At 43.1% G+C, this 22,350-nt stretch overlaps 1 protein-coding gene across 2 annotated transcripts in view; it reads left to right on the top strand.

Annotated features, from left to right (window-relative positions):
- Positions 1 to 22,350, top strand: part of AXL (AXL receptor tyrosine kinase) — a 129,905-nt gene that overhangs the window by 15,332 nt on the left and 92,223 nt on the right. For both annotated transcript variants that reach the window (XM_077481279.1, XM_077481268.1), the window contains exon 2: positions 17,552 to 17,753. In XM_077481279.1, the coding sequence (XP_077337405.1) occupies positions 17,552 to 17,753 (202 nt within the window). The remainder of the gene's footprint in view (positions 1 to 17,551; positions 17,754 to 22,350) is intronic.

The raw sequence follows: 22,350 nt of genomic DNA, 5'->3' as shown, positions 1-22,350 counted from the left end.
TCCGACGGATTCGAACGTGATGAGGTACGACTGGACTCGAATAGGGAAGTTCATAGCCAGTAGCCAATAGCTGCCCTAGCGTCGGTTTTAGTCCGTCGGAATAGCATACACACAAGCAAATTTTTCGGTAGGAACTGGGTCCGGCAGAGTTCTGGCGGAAAAATTTGAAGCATGTTCCATTTCTAAAGTCTGTCAGACTTTTGCGAATCAAAAGTCCGTTGCAGCCCACACACGATCGAATAGTCTGCCGGAATCATTCCGTCAGACTTTGGATGTTGAAAAGTCTGGTCGTGTGTCGTGTGTACGGGGCTTTATAGAGCTGCCCATATAGAGCTTGGCAAACTGATGGAGAAATCTAAAGCCTTGTACACACTATAGCATTGATGGAGAAATCTAGGGATTGATATCGTGTATGGCCAGCTGTCACTGGAACAGGTTTCCCCAATTAAAGATTTGTCTTCTATTATTTTTCTGGGGACAACTCAAAATTTTGAATGGTTCCTCATTATTACCCCTGGTGACAATAAAGTTGAAGCCGTTATAGTTGCAAAGTGTGGGCCAACTCAATGTTGAACCCTATGGACTAAGACTGGGAACCCATTAACATTCATGTGCATGTAAAGGCAGGCGTCCCAATACTTTTCGTGATATAGGGTATTTGTTCATGCTGGAGTGCCAGAGTCCAGTTGGCAGAGCAGTGGTTTGGCTCTCAAGCATGCTGATGTCACTGGGCAGCTTATAATACAACATTAACCTCCTTAGCGGTATTCCAGAGTGTGGCTCGGGGTGGATTTTTAGTACCAAAAGTGGTAACCCGGAGTCACACTCGGGATTGCATCGCAGGATCCAGGCAAAGTTACTTACCTTGTCCCCAGGATCCTGCCATGTCTCCCCGCTATGTGTGCGAGCCGTGTCCTCCGCCGTATTTATCACAGTGCTGAGCTCCGTTCCCTGCGAGCGCTGCGACGCCCGGGGACGGAGCATGGCGCCAAATTCAAAAAGTTAAAAACACAAAATACATACAGTACACTGTAATCTTACAGGTTACATTACTTTATGAAATTATTTCACATCCCTTTTGTCCCTAGTGGTTTGTCCAGTGCCCTGCATCCAGTTTTATATTATATATACTGTTTTTTCTTCCTGGAAACTGGAGATTGTCCATGGCAACCAAAAAGTGTGCCTTTACTTAAAAAAGCAGTTTTAGACCAGCTAGAAAACAGCGATAATAAATTAGAATCACTTGCGGAATTGAGCGATAGTAATTTGTGGGGAAATTCATCATCAAACACTGAAAAGTAATGACAGTGACAATTCTGAAACTGAGCAAATTTCAGTGTTTTTGATTTGATTACATTATTGAATAATTTTTATTATTATTATATTATTATTTGTTATAATTATTTATAGTTATTTATTATATTATAATTTATGATTTTGTTTCAAACTTTATCATACCCGGGATGTCTACTAGACTCTGATTTGGACAGATTTAAGTGAGTTATTCCTAACAATTACAGGACTACAATATAAAACACCAAATTTCCATGCAAAACAATGTACTGCTTTGAGCATCAAAAATCTGAAATAATCATACCGCCAGGGAGATTAACCACTTGCTTACTGGGCACTTAAACACCCTTCCTGCCCAGACCAATTTTTAGCTTTCGGTGCTCTCACACTTTGAATGACAATTACTCAGTCATGCAACACTGTACTCAAATGAATTTTTTGTCCTTTTTTTCCCACAAATAGAGCTTTCTTTTGGTAGTATTTGATCACCTCTGGGGTTTTTATTTTTTGCGCTATAAATGAAAAAAGACCGAAAATTTTGAAAAAAAACGCACATTTCACATTGTTTCTGTGACAGAATTATGCAAATTATTAATTTTTCTTCATAAATTTTGGCCATAATTTATACTGCTACATATCTTTGGTAAAAATAACCCAAATTAGTGGATATTATTTGGTCTTTGTGAAAGTTAGAGAGTCTACAAGCTGTGGTGCGAATCACACAAAATTGATCACATCTGATGTACTGGTGGCCTATCTCGCTTCTTGTGACCCGAACAAGTCAGGAAAGTACAAATACCCCCCAAATTACCCCTTTTTGGAAAGTAGACATTCCAAGGTATTTAGTAAGAGGCATAATGAGCTTTTTGATGTTGTCATTTTTTTCCCACAATTCTTTGCAAAATTAAGATTTTTGATTTTTTTTTCTCCACAAAATTGTCATTGTAATAGGTTATTTCTCTCACGTGGCATGTGTATACCACAATTGACACCCCCCCCAAAAAATTCTGCTACTCCTCCTGAGTATTACAATACCACATGTGTGGGACTTTTTCACAGCCTGGCCACATAGAGAGCCCCAACATGCAGGTAGCGCCATCATGTGTTCTAGGAACATAAATTACATATGAGATCATCTCCCATTGGACACGCCGATCACGCTGTAAATGGCCGCTGTGATTGGCCGTTTACAGCGATCTGTGTTTGCCTGTCCCCGGGGGACACGGCGAACACAGAACTTCCGCGATGCGCGCCCGCGGCGACGCACATAGAGAGGCCCAACATGCAGGTAGCGCCATCATGTGTTCTAGGAACATAAATTACACATCTAACTTGTTGACTATTTATTACACTTTTGAAGCACCAGGACAATGACACGTGACACTGATGACAGATGGCACTGATACATGGCAATGATGACACTTATACGTGGCACTGATGACACGTGGTACTGATGACAGATGGCACTAATATGTGGCACTGATGACAGATGGCACTAATATGTGGCACTGATGACTCGGGGCACTTATACGTGGCACGGGTGACACGTGGCACTAATACGTGGCACTGAAGACACGTGGCACTAATATGTGGCACTGATGACAGATGGCACTAATATGTGGCACTAATACGTGCCACCGATGACAGATGGCACTAATACATGGCACCGATGATGCGTGACACTGATGACAGATGCACTGATAAGTGGCATTGATGACACGTGACACTGACAACAGATGGCACGTGACACTGACAGGTGGCACTGATGACAAATGGCACTGATACGTGGCACTGATGACAGATGGCACTAATACGTGGCACTGATGACAGATGGCACTATGTGGCACTGATGATAGATGGCACTGATGACAGATGGCACTTATACGTGGCACTGATGACAGATGGCACTGGGGACAAATGGCACTGGGGGCAGGTGGCACTGGGGGCAGGTGGCACTGGGGGCAGGTAGCACTGTGGTGGATGGCACTGGGGGCAGGTAGCACTTTGGTGGATGGCACTGGGGGCAGGTAGCACTGGGGTGGATGGCACTGGGGTGGATGGCACTGGGGCGGATGGCACTGCTGGGGGAAGATGGCACTGCTGGGGGAGGATGGCACTGCTGGGGGAGGATGGCACTTTTTTTTTTAACTTTTTTTTTTATCAACTCCAGGCAGAACGGCTGCCGCTGCAGCCGTTCATCTCTCCCCTCTCACACTGTCTGTGTGAGGAGGGAGAGCGGCGCTGAGAGATGATCTCATATGTTTACATATGAGATCATCTCCCATTGGACACGCCGATCACGCTGTAAATGGCCGCTGTGATTGGCCGTTTACAGCGATCTGTGTTTGCCTGTCCCCGGGGGACACGGCGAACACAGAACTTCCGCGATGCGCGCCCGTGGCGACGCACATAGAGAGGCCCAACATGCAGGTAGCGCCATCATGTGTTCTAGGAACATAAATTACACATCTAACTTGTTGACTATTTATTACACTTTTGAAGCACCAGGACAATGACACGTGACACTGATGACAGATGGCACTGATACATGGCAATGATGACACTTATACGTGGCACTGATGACACGTGGTACTGATGACAGATGGCACTAATATGTGGCACTGATGACAGATGGCACTAATATGTGGCACTGATGACTCGTGGCACTTATACGTGGCACGGGTGACACGTGGCACTAATACGTGGCACTGAAGACACGTGGCACTAATATGTGGCACTGATGACAGATGGCACTAATATGTGGCACTAATACGTGCCACCGATGACAGATGGCACTAATACATGGCACCGATGACGCGTGACACTGATGACAGATGCACTGATAAGTGGCATTGATGACACGTGACACTGACAACAGATGGCACGTGACACTGACAGGTGGCACTGATGACAAATGGCACTGATACGTGGCACTGATGACAGATGGCACTAATACGTGGCACTGATGACAGATGGCACTATGTGGCACTGATGATAGATGGCACTGATGACAGATGGCACTTATACGTGGCACTGATGACAGATGGCACTGGGGACAAATGGCACTGGGGCAGGTGGCACTGGGGGCAGGTGGCACTGGGGGCAGGTAGCACTGTGGTGGATGGCACTGGGGGCAGGTAGCACTTTGGTGGATGGCACTGGGGGCAGGTAGCACTGGGGTGGATGGCACTGGGGTGGATGGCACTGGGGCGGATGGCACTGCTGGGGGAAGATGGCACTGATGGGGGAGGATGGCACTGCTGGGGGAGGATGGCACTTTTTTTTTTAACTTTTTTTTTTATCAACTCCAGGCAGAACGGCTGCCGCTGCAGCCGTTCATCTCTCCCCTCTCACACTGTCTGTGTGAGGAGGGAGAGCGGCGCTGAGAGATGATCTCATATGTTTACATATGAGATCATCTCCCATTGGACACGCCGATCACGCTGTAAATGGCCGCTGTGATTGGCCGTTTACAGCGATCTGTGTTTGCCTGTCCCCGGGGGACACGGCGAACACAGAACTTCCGCGATGCGCGCCCGCGGCGACGCGCATTGCGGAAGTAAACATTAGGACGTCCAGGGACAGCCTCCCGGACGAACGCGCCTGCTCCACGGCGGTCATTCGGCTATAGGGCGGGCGCGAGGTGGTTAAGCATAAACACAATAAAACAATAATAATAATTAAAAATAATAATGCCACATTCTTTACTGGTTGTGCAGCCTGGCCGTATAAAGTAAAAATAAGTAAGACTGCAACTGGACTTTCAGGATCTGATCTGATTGTTCAGAAAAGACCTTTTGGCGATCCACCTGACATGCACATCTGTTGTTTGGTCAATGTTAGGAACTCTCTGCATCATCCATTGGTATAGAGCAGGGGTCTCAAACTGGTGGCCCTCCAGCTGTTGCCAAACTACAAGTCCCATCATGCCTCTGCCTGTGGGAGTCATGCTTGTAATGGTCAGCCTTGCAATGCCTCATGGCACTTGTAGTTTTGCAAAAGCTGGAGGGCCGCAAGTTTGAGACCCCTGGTACAGAGGGAACTGGGTTATAGCATTCCATCCTACTTTGTTATTAAAGATATTCACAAAGTTGGCTGAAAAAGTCCAACCCGCCACATCCCTGCCAACTTCTGTAACCCGCCAGCATGACCATTCATGTCCCATACAAGGGAAGATTGTTCTAAGATTGCAAGAAAAGTTCATGACTGATGAAATTCTTCACCAACGCATTTCCATCCGGGATGATCAAAGCAAACTGCAGTATGTTTTCAACTTGTAGTAAACTGTTGAGTTTAGCAAAGTTACGAATTTGTCTTTTTTTTCCCCTTTGTCCTGTATTCTGTGTCATGTGACCAGCATGTCATGTCACCAAACCAGTTTGTATCTTGTATTATTTTACAAGACTGAGAGATTATTAACAGAACTAGAGCTATATAGATTGTTAGTTTGGGCAATTGTTGCCTCTCTTGAGCAATGAATTGTTAGGAAAATGGCCCACTATGAAATGGGTGTATATACATTTAGGTGTCTATTCACAGTAAATATAGCTTTAGGCATTAGATTATCCTTAACAGGGGACTATAATGTATGTTTAGTGAGCGCACTTTATACGTTACTATTGTAAAAGCCATCTGAAAGTAGTTTTTACTGTAACTTTTACATTTTTCTGTGCTTTCTGTACTATATTTTTATGTTTGTATTCAGATCTTTCTCTAGTGGCTGATCGGCATATCAGTCATGCACTCATCATCAGTGTTAAATATCTGCTAATCCAAAATATAAAGGAGTATGTTACTTCCAGTTATATAAGTTTAGACTGACATATGAAATCTGGGCATGCAGGGGTTGATTTACTAGCAGCAAATATACTGTGTACTTTGCAAAGTGCAGTTGCTCCATAGCTTAGGAAATGATGCGCATCTTCACTTTGCAAAGAATACCCAATCACATGCATTCTGTGCTTGCACATGATTTGATGATAGAAGTCTGTAGAACTTGTGCTCATTTACTAAACTCTGTAGGAACTGCACTTTGTAAAGCGCACAGTCTATTTCCCTTTAGTAAATCAACCCCAGACTGTGCAAATTTCCTGATGAGCCAGCTAAAATAAACTCCCCGCTCCCACCCCCCAAAGACAGAAAGTCCTCTGAGGCTCTAATCCCCCTCAGCCTCCAATGTCACCCAGGGAAAATCCTGGCTGGAATGTGGGACCCTAATGAAAAATGCTTATGCAGGGAAAAGCCACAATGTGGGGTTTCCTCCTTTTTGGGCAAAAGTACTTTTCCAGGGGGCATAGGGAGGGGTTTGTGGGTGACACTGATGGATGCCATTGTGTGTTTTATACTATTTATTTGTAGCACCCCCTTTACATGCAGGTGAATTTAGTTGGCCAGAGGAGCCAGGGTTAAGTTGTTGTTGTTAGTTATTTGAGAGGCTATGAAGACTCAGTCACTGCTGCCTTCCCCTGGCTTCTGGAGCTTAGGAAGGTTCTGGAACTTGGAGGGTGGAGAGACAGTGATAAGGCCTGAATATTTATGGAGTTTCTTCCAATCCCTGGGTGAGGATGACCCAGAAGGTGGAGAGATGACCCTTAAGTATTGTGGAGCCTGGCCATGTGGGAGCAGAATCCAGTATCCAGAGGCCTAGAGGAGATCCCTTAGCTGGGGGGCTCTGCTTCCAGGAAAAAGGGGCCAGACAGGAAGACACATTGAGACAGAGAGAGAGAGAAATCAGCAGGTGAGTCCTCACGCCATTCAGCTAGGCTTAGCTGAGCCAACCTGGGAGCCATTGGGACCTGTCCAGCAGGATGCCTACTCATAAGTCACCATATACAGTATGCTACAGGATATTTACAAGGGACTGAGTGAGTAATCTCAAATTTTCCACAACACAAAGCCTATAGAGAAGAAGAAACCCGGTGCAATACCCAGCTAGCTATCTGGAAGGGACAGCTTAAAGCTACTTAGCCTACTACAGCTACCCTACACCTTTGGGGATCCTAAGTTGGAGCCAGGTGCTTTGGCATTTTGAAGATAGAATACCTGCAATCAGTAGTTGAGTCTATCATTGCCAGTCAGGCTGTAAAACTTTTCCCATGGAAACACAACCTTGTGATCTTTGGTATAAGTCAGAGACAGTTACTATATGTCATCAAGTTCTACTTTACCACAGTTCATGGCATACCACACCACCTCAATCCCATCCAAGTTGATTACCCTAATAAACTAAAACAAAGCCCTTGGACTGGTTTTATGATTGGTGTGCTTGTTTAACCTCCTTAGCGGTAATCCCGAGTCTGGCTCGGGTTGGGAATTTCATTACAATAGCGGTAACCCCGAGCCAGACTCGGGCTTGCACCGCTCGATGCAGGGGAGGACACAGGTAACGTCACTTACCTTGTCCCCTGGATCCAGCGATGTCCGCCGCGCTGTGTGATCGAGCCGTCCTGCGCTCGATTCACAGTGCCGAATGCCGCCGAGCTCCGTTCCCTGCGACGTTACGGCGCACGGGAGCGGAGAACGGCGGCAAATTCAAAAATGTAAAAAGACACAAAAGACACACAGCACTGTAATCTTACAGATTACAGTGCTGTAGTAAAAAATACACACCCCCTTTGTCCCTAGTGGTCTGTGCAATGCCCTGCATGCACTTTTATATTATAAATACTGTTTTTTACTGCTTGTAATTTGGAGATTGTCCATAGCACCCAAAACATGTCCCTTTTTCATCTTTTTTTGGATTTGATTACATTATTCAATAATTTTTATTATTCTTTATTATATTATAAACTTTATCATACCCGGGATGTCCGCTAGACTCTGGTTTGAAGAGATTTCAGAGCGTTATTCCTAAGAATTACAGGACTACAAAATAAAAGCCAGATTTCCATGCAAAATAATTGTACCGCTTTCAGCACCTTATTCCAGACTGAATCATACCGCCAAGGAGGTTAAAATACCTGTGTCCTGGCTGTGCATGCAAAGGGGGACCCAAAATCCAGCAGACCCTAAGGGGGTAGTGCTACACACACAATATTACCAAAACTATTGGGATGCCTGCCTTTACACACACACATGAACTTTAATGGCATCCCAGTCTTAGTCCATAGTTGGCCCACACTTTGCAGTTATAACAGCTTCAACTCTTCTGGGAAGGCTGTCCACATGGTTTAGAAGTGTGTCTATGGGAATGTTTGACATTCCTTCCACCCCACAAATGTGCTTCTGGACGAATGGTCAAACATTCCCATAGACACACTCCTAAACCTTGTGGACAGCCTTCCCAGAAGAGTTGAAGCTGTTATAGCTGCAAAGGGTGGGCCAACGCAATATTGAACCCTACGGACTAAGACTGGGATGCCATTAAAGTTCATGTGCGTGTAAAGGCAGGTGTTCCAATAGTTTTGGTGATATAGTATATATTTTATATATGATGAAAAAAATTGTGGTCGATACAAGAAGGGGTAATTTCCAATTTTTGCTTCATTTAGGTTTATTATACTTACTTCCCCAGTTGCCTGTCCGTTTCAATGTTACAAACTCTTCAACATTCATTACTTTCAGGATTGTTGGGTGCCCATGTTCTGTGCTGCATATTGTAGTTCCATCACCCAACCCCGCCTACATCATTATAGAATAGAACAGTAATGTAGGAGTATGGAGACTCAGGATGTAGTGGGGGACACAGCCATCCGACCTTCTTGGAAGTGTCAAATGCTGAAGATTCTAGGCCCTTGTACACATGGTCGGAGATTCCGTCAGAATGTGTCCGATCGGAGCGTTTTGTCGGATATTCCGACTGTGTGTGGTCTGCATCGGGCTGCTTCCGTCGGACCAACTTTTCCAACTTGCCGGAAATATTTTCCGACAAAATGCTCCGATCGGACATACTCCGATCATGTGTAGAGAATTCCGATCGGACAAAGTGCCACGCATGCTCAGATCAAATTCCTACACCAAAACTATTGGCTACTAGTGTGAACATAGTCCCGTCGTAATGAAATAACGTCATCACGACGGATTTTCCGACAACTTTGTCCGACCATGTGTATACAACAGTTTCGGACAAAATCCGACATCCGATGGATTTGGTTGTCGGAATCTCCGACCGTGTGTACAAGGGCTAACAGAGGCTGGAGTGCTGGAATGGAACGGAAAGGTAGGAGACAGGGGCTGCCAGAGAGGTACTAATTCTTCTATCAGTGTAACTTTCAGATGTAATTTTGCAACTGAGGGGGTCACTTTAAAGTTTTTAGTTTTTTTTTAGTTTGGTTGTGTTTACTCTAACGTATCCTTAGCTTTGCTCCCTGCATAGGCTTATTGAATAGATTCACAGACTTTCCTGCAGTGCTGTGTCCTTTGTTTGGAGAATACAGTTGTGTATTACTGCCCAGCAGATTCATCTCATCAATGAAGACTGTCTCATTCAGCTGCATGGTCTCCCACACTTTGTGTACAGATGGAATTATCGCAGAAATCTTAGTCATTTTTGACTAATGCAAACAAGCTGAATGAGTGTGCTGCCATGGATCTGACTCATTCTCCCAACATCTCCAGATCAAAGCTCCTTCACGGTTTAGGGGAACTCCAAGTCAATCTAACAAAAGGAGACTTTCTACCTTATAGGGTACTGAGCGTTCTGCTTTTCTGTGTTATGTGCCAGAAATCACTGAATAGTAAATGTGAAGAAGAATGTTATATAATCTCTGGAAGATTATTCATTCAGAAACTGAACAGAACTATGTTCACTTTTACAGCATAATTATTGGTGAGGGTTGGCCTAAAATAGGCATATGTACTAAAAAGCAGCCAATACAGTAGATGACTCGATTTCCTTCCACCCAGAAAGAAAATCAATTGATTTCCCCATCAACACAGTTAGTATTGATGTTCCTCCCTCAGCACTATTGTGTTTTATTGTGTTGGCTGGCAGAACTCAATAATTACGGCTAGATGGCTACAGCCACCCGCAGTAGTGAAATGCAAAAAAAACAGCACGTTGCTTGTACTCAAGTCGATCAATGGTTTGGATACAATCAGCCTACCCATACATGGATCAAATACTGGCTGAACCAGCCGAATTTCAATCCATGTATTGCTGGCTTTATAAGAGAAGCCATCTCCACATGGGCAATAGTAAAGCTGTAAATTCACTGTTACATACAGTAACTAATGTCCTGGTGTACTCTTCTGGCAGGAGCTCAAGCATCTTTGCACTAAAAATAGAATTGCGCGTTCTCATAGCTCCACCACTCAGGTGAAGTTTACACTTGAGTGTAGCCTGCCAATAACGTTGCACTGTATTTTGCAAAGAGGAACAGTGCATTTTAATCAGGGCTTTTTTTCTCAAACAATAGGTCCTGGAACTCACCCATAACCCCCCAAGACCCCTCCACCCACACACACCCTCCAAATCACATCAAATAATGGGTGTGGTCAGTCAAATTTCACGAACAGTAGGAGGGTCTTAAAGGGGCATTAAATACCAGGAGTGCAGAGTTCAGGGGGGGGGGGGGACACACAGAGTGCAGAGCTGTCGGAGCCAGAGGTGGTGGAACTGAGTTCCACCAAGTTCCCCCTGAAAAAAAGTCCTGATTGTAATATACTTGGGCTCCTTGCCTGTATGAGTTATTATACTCAAAAGTATGAAAAACAGGATAGAGAATAAAGCTGGCCATAGATGGATCAAACTGCAGCCAGTTCAGCAGTGACTGGCTGAATTTCGATCCATCTATGGCCTCTCTAATGATCAACTCCAACCGAACAGGACTGTAGTAAATTTTCATTCAATCAGTGCACACAGCCCGCATGCAGCCCGGATCAATGTATTCTGACAGCACCTCCTAACACTATACAGAGGAACAGAGCTGAGGCTGTCAATCACAGGCTGTGTGCTGAAACTCCCTTCCCCTGCTCCTTTTTTTCTCTTGGTGTCAGGAAAACTTGTCAGAAGTGATTCATGCTGATAGCAGAGGAATGAGGCAGCAGACAGAAATTACACTTAGTGCTCTTAATTGAAAGAATTACACACTATAGAGGGATATGCTTTGTTTATATTTCGTGTTTGAGCATACAAACACTTTAAAAAGGAAGTAAAGCCTCCTAAAAAATATATATATATATATATATATATATATCCTGCAAGGCAAAGGCATAATGAGCTAATATGCATAGCATACTAGCTCATTATGAATTACTTACCTGAGATCGAAGCCCCGACATTGGTCCTCGTTCGTCTCTTCCGACGCCATCTATCCTGAAGTGACTTCCGGGTATCGCGGCTCTAGCGATGTGACTGGCCAGAGCCGCGATGATGTCACTCCCACTCTTGCGATCTGGTGCTGCCACTAACGGCATGATCGCTGTTAGAAACGGCACGCTCAGTGCGCCTGCACCCGATGTCTGTTGTTCTGAGCATGTTCTGAACAATCTGGGGAAAAACTTGGGATATATTTCCCAGGAAATCATTATTATTGCTGAGATAAGACTCAGTCCAGGGATGTGCACAGAAGGCAATAACGTGTAAACTTGGCTGGTGTTCAGAACAATAAACAAGGTCTAGCAATCTGGAATTTAAACCGCCCTATATCTATTGGTATTTCAACTTTTACCTACAGAGATTTGTCTTTTAAATTTAGCCTAGGTTCCTCCAAGAGCAATTGTGAGCCTGTAGTACATGAACATCCTCTCTATAAAGCCTAACATGTGTGACAGGGTCAGATCATTTATCATTTCTGTCGCAGTTATCAGGTTCAGTCATCGGAAGCTCTCACATGGCCTTGTCCTTTGTCCAATAAGACCTGTTTGACAAGCCCCATCCCTTGGGAGGTGGGGTGGGGGGGGGGGGGGGGTCTAAAAAGTTATATGTGCACCAGATTTTAGACAACTTTCATGTATTCTGCTGACAGGACAGAGATAAGCCATTGTTTGGGGTCTGCATTCTCCCATTACAAGATTGGCAGGTAGAATGTAAGAAAAGAAAAACAAAAACTTTTACCTTAATTTGCAAAAATCAGCCTGAGAAAAGTACTACTAGCGAAACTGACAAAATTGTGCAAGAGGTACTTCTTCTTTCTGGTTTTTATAGATGTTGTTTTTCTAGTTTTAAACCTCAAAATTCCATGTGACTGTTTCCACTAAATTGACTATATATGCAATTATGGGTTTTCTGTGCATGAGCTAAACTATATTACCAAAGGTATTGGAAAACCTGCCTTTACACGCACATGAACTTTAATGGCATCCCAGTCTTAGTCCATAAGGTTCAATATTGAGTTGGTACCACCTTTTGCAGCTATAACAGCTTCAACTCTTCCGGGAAGGCTGTCCACAAGGTTTAGGAGAGTGTCTATGGAAATTTTTGACCATTTTTCTAGAAGCGCATTTGTGAGGTCAGGCACTGATGTTGTGCGAGAAGGCCTGGCTGGCAGTCTCTGCTCCAGTTTGTCCCAATGCATGTCTTTATGGACCTTGCTTTGTGCACTGGTCCAAATAATTTGGTGGAGGGAGGATTTTGGTGTAGGGTTGTTTTTCAGTGATTGGTCTTGGCTCCTTAGTGCCAGTGAAAGGAACTCTAAGCCCTTGTAAACACGGTCGGAGATTCCGGCAACCAAATCCATCTGAGTGATTCCGACGGATTGATTCCGGAAGAGGTCCGGAAGTGATGTTGCATACACACGGTCGGACTAAGTTGTCGGAAAATCCGATTGTACATAACGTGATGACGTTATTTCTTTAGGACGGGACTACGTTCAGGCTAGTAGCCAATAGCTTTGGTCTAGGAATTTGATCTGAGCATGCGTGGCACTTTGTCCGTCGGAGTAGGCTACACATGATCGGAGTATGTCCGATCGGAGCATTTTGTCTGAAAATTTTACCGGCAAGTTGGAAAAGTTGGTACGTCGGATATTCCGACGGAAACAGTCCGATGCAGACCACACACAGTCGGAATTATCAACAAGACAGTGCGATAGGAAACATTCCGTCGGAATCTCCGACCGTGTGTACAAGGGCTTAAGGCATCAGCATACCAAGACATTTTGGACTATTTAATGCTCACAACATTGTAGGAACAGTTTGGGGATGGCTCCTTCCTGTTCCAACATGACTGCGCACCAGTGCACAAAGCAAGGTCCATAAACATTCCATAACATAACATAAAAATGTGAGGGGTGTACTCACTTTTGTGAGATACTCTATATAAGTACCATAAATAAATCATTTTTAACAGGGGTTCCCTGAGACCAGAACATTTTTTCAAAGGGTTCCTCCGTGTTGAAAAGGTTGAGAGAGGCCGATCTATACAGTGATAACAATCAAAGCTTTTCCTAGGTCATTATCTTTATAGTGATAAGATTGCACCATATTGTATAGTAGTAGAACATATCTGTGCTGATAATCAACACTCTGTTCTATGTATTAACAAGATAATAAGAGCCTATTGAATGTCCCAACAAACACGCTGCTTTGTAACACAATGGAAAGTCTTTGGATCTGTTGTGCTCGTAGTAATCTTTCCTAAGGTAGAATTGTGTGGAAATTATTAGACAATCAGCTTGCAGTGTATGTTGAATGAGTCAGTAGGTCTTTGGCAAGGCTCACCCAGCCAGTACATGAGGAAAGCCATTCATTATCACAGAGAAAAGAGTGATTCAACTACACAGAGTTATCGGTCAAAGGCTCCGGCTCTCTTCACAAAGTTACTCCGGGACAATGACATCTCTACACACAATGTCCTCACAGTGAGCCCGCTGCTAGAAGTTCATATGAGTGCAAGACAAAAGGATATGAATAAAAACATTCCCGAATATGTTAAAACCCAAGTCTTATTGGGGAAACTCTAATGTTCAGTTCAGTAAGCACTGAATAACTATTGGATTTTTTTTTTCTAAGTTTCTTTATTCAAGTTTGATAGCCCTATACAATGTTAAAACTTGTATTATTAACTTGTATTGTATAATTCTCAATAAATTATTTTAAAAAGAAAAAAGAAAAAAGGAATTATTTTTCTTTAAGGGAAAGAATTTTGAATTAATTTTCCTTTCGTTAAACTTTTTAAATGAATACATTTTTAAACTGATGCATTATATCCATCTTCAAATAACATAGTTCAACTAAAGATACAAAAGAAAGTAGATCTAAACACAATTACTAACATTTCCTACAAGCACTAACATTAAGGCTCGGTTCACACAGGGGCAACACGACTTTTGGAGGCAACTTGGACGTGGACACGACTTACAACACTACTTTAAGTCGCCCCAGGCCAGGTGACTTGCCGTGGCCAATCAGAGAATGAGCTCTCAGGGGGGAACTCCTTTTGAGAGCTGATAATTCTCTGAGAGTCGCCTCCGTATAGACGGAGATCCGACTTGTAGGCGACCTCCATTGAAATCAATGGGTACCAGTCGCCTACAAGTCAGATTGAAGTAGTACAGGAACCTTTTCTGAAGTCGGAGCGACTTCAGTAGTGCGCATTAAGACAGCTCTCATTCACTTACATTGATTTCTACATGTTGTGCGAACCTGAGGTGACTTGGGGCGACTTGAAGTCGGATCTGTGTCGCCCCTGTGTGAACCGGCACTTAATGTAGTTTCAAAAGTTTTTTTTTCTTTTTTTTTTAATCTGCAATTTGTATAACAAAAATCAAATAATTGATTGTGCTCAACCTAACTATACCTACTATAATAGCTGCCGTATCAATATCACTGACAATATTAACAAATTATTGTGCAAAAAATGACAGCACTTCTCGAGCATCCCAAAGCATATAAAAAAAAAACTGCAATAAATATAATCAATATGAAATAAAATACAGTAAAATAAAAAGTGAATAAATAATTTATAAATGGTGAATATATAAATTAATTATAAATTAATCTTTCACTGTTATTCACTAATATGTTATTTATTCACTAAGACCCTTTTGGGCTAAAAATAGCGACGTAAAGTGCCTGAAAAACGTCTCCCCTGCAGTCTCAGGGTAAAAGCCTGAGTGCTTTCACACTGAGGCGATGCCCTGGCAGGACATTAAAAAAACTCCTGCAAGCAGCATCTTTGGAGCAGTGAAGGAGCGGTGTACACACCGCTCCTACACCACTCCTGCCCATTGAAATGAATGCACATCACTGCCGAACCGCACGGCAAAATGCTGTTGCAGCGGTGCTTTGCGGGTCGTTTTAACCATTTTTCGGCTGCTAGAGCGGGTTGCTAGCAGCCGAAAACACCACAGATTTTTTTAGCGGTGCTTTACCGCCGACGGCGCCGATGTCCCAGTGTGAAAGCAGCCTTATTTATTATATAATATGAGTTATATTTATTGTATGTATTTATATTATTTAAAGTGGTAGTAAAGTCCTATGACAAAAGTTTGGGCTCCCACCACATACTAGCACATTATAATAGACTTACCTAAAAGCGAACCCCACCAGCGGTGTACACCACTGTCAGTGCCTCCATCTTCTCCAGTCTTCCTTCCAGGTTTGCACTCTCCAGCCATTTGAATGGCCAGGCTGCTATTATGTCACTCGCACATGTGCACAGTAGTCACAGTCATGGAACAGTGCTCTCTATGGACGGCATACTCCAGTGTGCCGCCCATTCAGAGGGCAGTGTGCATGTGCAGGTGACATCACAGCCACCACAAATGTGAATATCTCCGTCCTAAACTGTACACATTGAGGAGATATTCACTGTACCTACAGGTAAGCTTTATTATAGGCTTACCTGTAGGTACAAGTCACAAAACAGAGTTGACTACCGCTTTAAGGTATCTGAGTAGCACTGTAATGTTATGCACAATTGTTTATTAAAATAAACCCTGTTGACTTAGCCATGGTGTCCCTTTTAGGCACTCCCTGTTACAGGATTACAACTGTCTCTCAGTTGTGCTTCTACATTGCCATCCTGTCACATGCCCAGGGTAGAGACTAAAAACTGCTGATTGTAAAAATGGTGAAAAAAAGTAGTTTTATAATAAAAAGGCAATTGATTATGATACATAGTGATTTAGCTAATTAAATGCCACCCGGTTAGGCTTTAGCTTTTCTAATTCAAGTTGTACCAATGACACAGGCTTTATAGAGCACAATGGCATTTGCTGATTGCATGTGTGTGACGTTCCCTGTCAATTAGGTCTCCCTGTTTTAGTGGTGCAGTCCCCTGTCGTTCAGGTGAGGTAGTAGCTGGGTATTTAAGGGAAGCAAGGTCAAAGTGTAGAGGTCAATAGGAGAACTGAAGAACTAAAGAACTCTTACTTGTGTTTCTCTTGCCTTTACCACATTTTTGGAAACATTCTGGAAAGCATTGATAAACTATGCAAAAAAAAGAGTAAACTTTTTTTGTAATTTTGACTCTGTGATGTGTTTGGTAAAGCTATTAGCACAGGTAGGCCAAGCTTGACTTGGCGGGTGTCTATATGCAGCAGTAGGGTAATTCTTAGCACTGCTCTCATAAGTGCTGGACTGATCAGACATTCTTCCAGAGATACCTCCCATTCAGCCAAAGCCTGGAAATACAGCCAGATTTGGTTTGGGAGTGATCTAGTAGGGCAAGTCTGTCTGCTTGGAAAGAAGGTTCCCTTGGGTGCATAGGCCTGATTACTCAGGCCCCAGTGTGTCATAGGCCTCGGATGTTTGGTAGGACCCTCTGTGAATCAGGCATAAAACCACTGGAGACAGAAAAACCTCTTGCAATTGTGCAACCTGAATAATATAGGAACCTGAATTATATAGTGAACCAGAGGAACAATTGTTGGAGTCTCAGATCTGCCATTATTGAAAACTTTAACTGCAGATCTCGGTGTGGGAACTGGATTAACAACCTACAGTAAAAGGGTGCTTGAAGGCAGCTGGCAGAAGAGTTAGAATCTGAATATGTCCTTTTTGCTGTTGACCGCCTCCACCTCCCCCCCCCCACCCCCATTATATGGGAGAGAAGTGGCATTACCATTCCACTCTCCTCACTGTGAGAGACCATATTTTGTAATATGTTGCTCATCATATATACAAAGATCATATAAAATATATTTGAAATGTTGCACTGGAGGAAAATTATTTTAGGTGTACCTATTATGTGGGTGTTTAGACTGACTTAGTGGAATTTTATGTATACATTTTGTGTCCCTGGAAATCCCAAAATATAATAACATTGCCTAAACATCTATCCACCAAACAGTTCATTGACATTCAGATAATGTTTTGGTAGAACTACATGGACCAATATGATAAATCTATCTAACTCTCCATTTCTGCATTCTAGATATCTATTTTACACTGAATCCACTCAATGTTACCTCCTCACTTGGGAAGGATATTGCTCTTCGATGTGATGTACGTGGAGAAATGGAACCACCTCCAGATGTGGAATGGCTGAGGGATGGACTAACTTTGGCCTTTGCCGACACTAACCAGATCCAGGTGCCAGAAGATGATGACAAATGGCTGCTCATCAGTGAATTGAGGTAGGTGGAATATTTAACACTGGAGCCGGGTCAGTCATTCGAGTGCAAATCTGGAGATGAGCGATGAGAGGTGGCTAAGCAACCTGTCACTTTTCTAAAACATGTCTATTAATAAACTGCCAGTCTTGGATTTTGGAAGATCCTTCACTACATTAAAAAGAAACTATGTGCGTTTATAGACTGTGCACTTTTAGCAACTGATAACATTAGGTATATCATTTTAGGGATTTGTTTAGTGTTGGGGTTAGGTTAGAGGAAATTTATAGGATGGCATTGATACTTGATCTGACATTGTTACTAAATCTGCCAATACTAATTGCCTGGCTGTCATGCTAAACGTTTTGCTTCTGCATTTTCAGTCATATAAGGACTTCTGACTTTACTGATCTGAATATCTGTACCATGTCAGCGACACAGAAGGCAATGAAGCCATTAGGTTAATGCAAAAGCTAGGCAACTAGTATCTTCAGAAGTTGGCCAGCAATGTCTGCTCATGGTCTAGTGATTTCAGTATTCTTTGAGTCACAGACCCACACAAAATAAAGTCAAAACTCCTGATTACCACACTCACTATGGGTCAATGACTTGAAAATAATAATAGCCAGTGGAGCAATTGGCAACCAATCAGCTAGGATTTTTAAAGTGCAAGCTCAGGAATGACTGCCTGCATATTGCTCTCCGATTAGGTTTCCTTAGGCCGCGTACACACGGGCGGATTGTCTGGCCAACTTAGTCCGCTGAAACGTGTTTCAGCGGACAATCCGCTCGTGTGTGGGCTTCAGCGGACTTTTTCAGCGGACAGTCTGGCGGACTAAGTCTTTCGGAATTTCCGTAATACAGTCCATCCAAACTTGGTTTCAGCGGACAGTCCGCTCGTGAGTAGGCAAGTTGGACGGACTAAGTATGGCGCATGCTCAGAAAGGATTTACACGGCCGAAGGTTGCATTGCAGTATATTGGACGTCGAATTTCTAGTCCCGTCGTACGTGCCGTACACGTCATCGCGCAAGCTTTCAGCGGACTGTCTGTTCGTCGTGTGTGGTCAAGTCCGTTCATTCAAAAGTAGGACGGACTGTCTGTCGGATTGTCTGACGAACTTAGTTGGGCAGACAATCCGCCCGTGTGTACGCGGCCTTAAAGTGTAACCTTCCTCAGAACCTCTGAGGAAGAGGGTACTACCCACGAAAACACATAAGCCAGTTGGATCTAGGAGATGTCCCCCCAAGCCCAGGAGCATGTGGAGTGGACAGAACAACTTTGTCACTTTGATGAGCCTTGTCTGTTTTATAGTCTGTAAGTAGATATAGGCTGATTTTTACAATAAATGGTTATTGGGATAATGTGCTAGGCTGGTGCACTCTCACTTTCTTAGTTACTTCCTGTCCTAGGCCTGTCCTAAGGTAACACTACTTAGCCAATGGAGTGTGCCTGGATTAGCAAAGCTATCATCCTAGAACAGGAAGTATGTTAGACCTATGAAACACCTCTCCCTCTCCTCATCTCCATTACATAGAGATACAGTGTTCTTTAGATCTCAGAAGAAGATAGCTAGGAAAGCTGATAACATTGTTTGAAATATTAGTTCAGTGCACAGGAAGTTCCAAAGACACTGCATTTTTTTTTTTTTTGGTGGGATCAATGAGTATTTGCATTCTTTGTATTTGCAGAAATAATTCTTAGCCTGATTAAAAAGATAACCAATGCAGTCACCGTATCCTAGGACCAATAGGCTTCAATATATAAAGCTTTCATTCTTAGGTTTTCTATATCCTGTAAGCCCAGCCTACATACCATAAATAAAGCCAGATAACCATATCAACTTTCATAAAAAATGAAACAAGTACAAGCCAGAGATAATTTATATCTATTTAAATATAAAAATACACATGAAAATCTTTCATATCTTTTTATTTCCTGGGTGAAAAGGTTGAGTGTCAGAAATATAATTTAATATCTTGTTAGGGCAACTATCCTAGTGACCGGCACATAGCATGCTATAAATATCAACCTGACCAGTCACCACAATAAGCTGTATGTTATGTGGAAATTCTGTAATCCGGTACTGGAATGCAAGTATTAACATATCTAAGTGCAGGGAATTTCAGTTCTGTAAACATAAATGATTTTGGTAATATCTTGGAGGGACTTGGATTTCAGAGAAAGTAAAGGACACGAGGTCAAAGCAGAATGTGGAAGGAAAATTAAGTAGCCTATGTGAAGCAATAGGAATAGCTGAGTCTGGGCTGGTCCTACCATAAACTTTTGACCCTATGATTCTATTCTATTCTTACGTCTAAGCTCGCACTGTCCAGCTTTTATATTTCCTTCCACGTTAATGTTTGTACAACCCAAGCAAAACGTTGTCACTGTACTCCCAAGCTGCACTGCAGATATGCCTGTACTAGCATTCGCCATATTTTTTATTGTCTTATATGGGCAGAGGTTTTTAATTAACTAGATTTATTGTGGTTTTCACCAAGTGGAGTGTATTTCTGCCCTTACATTGAGCACTTCCTGTACTGTTAACCAAGCCTCCTTCTCAATCCAACATTTCTATGGCAACCCTGCTTCCCTGTTCATAGCTTACTTGTTTTATTTCATAGTATTTACTTGTGCCAATGTCTACTGTTTGCCTTTGTCAGACTTATCAACTTCAGCTGATAAGACTGCAGTAATGGCCAAGTTTAGACTGTATGTGAGGTCACATGGTGTGTAGGAGGAAGCTCTGAGTGATTAGCAGAGTTCAGTGCTGTGCATAGGAAGTCCTGATAACAGATAGATAAGCACATAGAGAGTGTGCCATAAATCAGGGGAGATCTGGGCATGCTCAGTGACTTCATTCTACAGAACAACAAGGATTACAACAATACTAAGCAAGTAAGGAGATATCTACAAGCAGTGTTCATTAGGGTTTTTTATGCTGATTTACATGGGACAAAGTTGTGGGGGAGGGTTTACAACCACTTTAAGACATCAAAAGGGGGCCTTGGCATGATCAACTTCTAGTATATATGGACTTCTAATTTCCAGAGGTCTACTTCCTCTATTTTCAGCAAACTTGTCGTTTTTTTTTTCCAATGTTTGGCTCATGCTTTATTTATTTATTTTGCCTTCCTTTGGAAACAACTGTGGGTATATGATTTGATATATAGGATTGTGTATGTATATATATATATATATAAAATATTTTTTTTCCTTCTTCTTCTATCGGCTGAACTAGATGGACTTGTGTCTTTTTTCAACCAGACTAACTATGTAAAGTCAAGGTTGGCCTCCACATGAAACAGCGAAGATGGATGACTCCCCCTGCTGGGCTATTGTATTCTAACAGCTGGCAGTGGTGGATGTCAATATGCCAAAACAGTGGCTGCATTCGATTGGATGTAGCTGCTGTTCAGTGAAAATAATCAGTTGAATGATCGACCTTTGTTGAAAGGAATTGGGATGATAGGGCCACTCACTATGCAAATTTTGGCCAGTAACTGGCCAACAGTTTATGGCAAGAGGAGAGGGGAAATTAAGATGTGACTGCTCCTGGTTTCAGGGATCCCAGGGCACTGACATCACAAAGGTGTGTGCATTGCATTCTGTGTATCACTTTAGAGCAGGGGTCTCCAAATTTTTCAGTACAGGAGCTACATTGTATATTTTACAAATAATCATGGGCCAAAAAAAATCCCCTAGAGGGTCCTCCCTTACATCAGAGTTCCCACTAACATCATGTTTCCCATCAGAATTCCCCTAATCAGGGTTCCCATCAGACTCCATTCTTACATTAGGGTCACTATCAGCGACAACCTTATATCAGGGTCCCTAATAGGGTCCCTCTTTCATCAGAGCTGAAGCAGAGACCTTAGGCAGCCTCTGTTGACCTGAATTTCCAATCCGTGCATATCGCTGGCCCTAGCTGTGGGCCGGATAAAATCTTGTATAGGGTCAGATGTGGCCCATGGGTTGTAGTTTGGAGAACCCTGCATTGGAGTATTTACAGTGAAAAAGGGATACTTTAATGCTCTTTGTAATTCTGTTTATAGACTTTTTAGCTGCAGGCCAATTGGTTGCCCTTGTAGTCTGCCTATTGTGATTGATTCTTTCCTAAAACCAATTGTCACTGTTTTCTTCCCTAACATGTGGAAAACCTCTTTCAAACTCACAGCACAGCTGCATTAGTGGTAAAGCGCCATTTACCACTAATGCAGCTGCAGCACTTTACCGTTGTTTTAGCAGCACTTTTCAGCTGCTAGCGGAGCACATTTAACCCCTGCTAGTAGCCGAAAAAAGGATTAAATGCACCCGAAAAGCGCCACTACCGAAGCATTATGCAGGCACTTCAGCAGCGGTGCCCATTGATTTCAATAGGCAGGGGCGGTGCGGTGGAGGAGGGGTGTATACACAGTTCCTTAATGCTCCAAAGCTGATGCTTGCAAGACTTTTTCTAAAGTCTTGCAAGTGCACCGCTTCAGTGTGAAAGCACTCAGGATTTCACACTGGGGCTGTAGAGGAGGCATTTTTCTGGCGCTTTACAAGCGCTATTTTTAGCCCTTTAGCACCTGAAAAACGCCTCCAGTGTGTAAGTGTTCTTAAGAATTCAAAATTTT

Source organism: Lithobates pipiens, unplaced genomic scaffold (assembly GCF_037356315.1).
Source record: "Lithobates pipiens isolate NorthernLeopardFrog02 unplaced genomic scaffold, aLitPip1_a1.2 Scaffold_1, whole genome shotgun sequence".
In the NCBI taxonomy this organism is placed as follows: Eukaryota; Metazoa; Chordata; class Amphibia; order Anura; family Ranidae; genus Lithobates; species Lithobates pipiens.
This window is presented reverse-complemented; position numbering and strand designations above follow the sequence as displayed.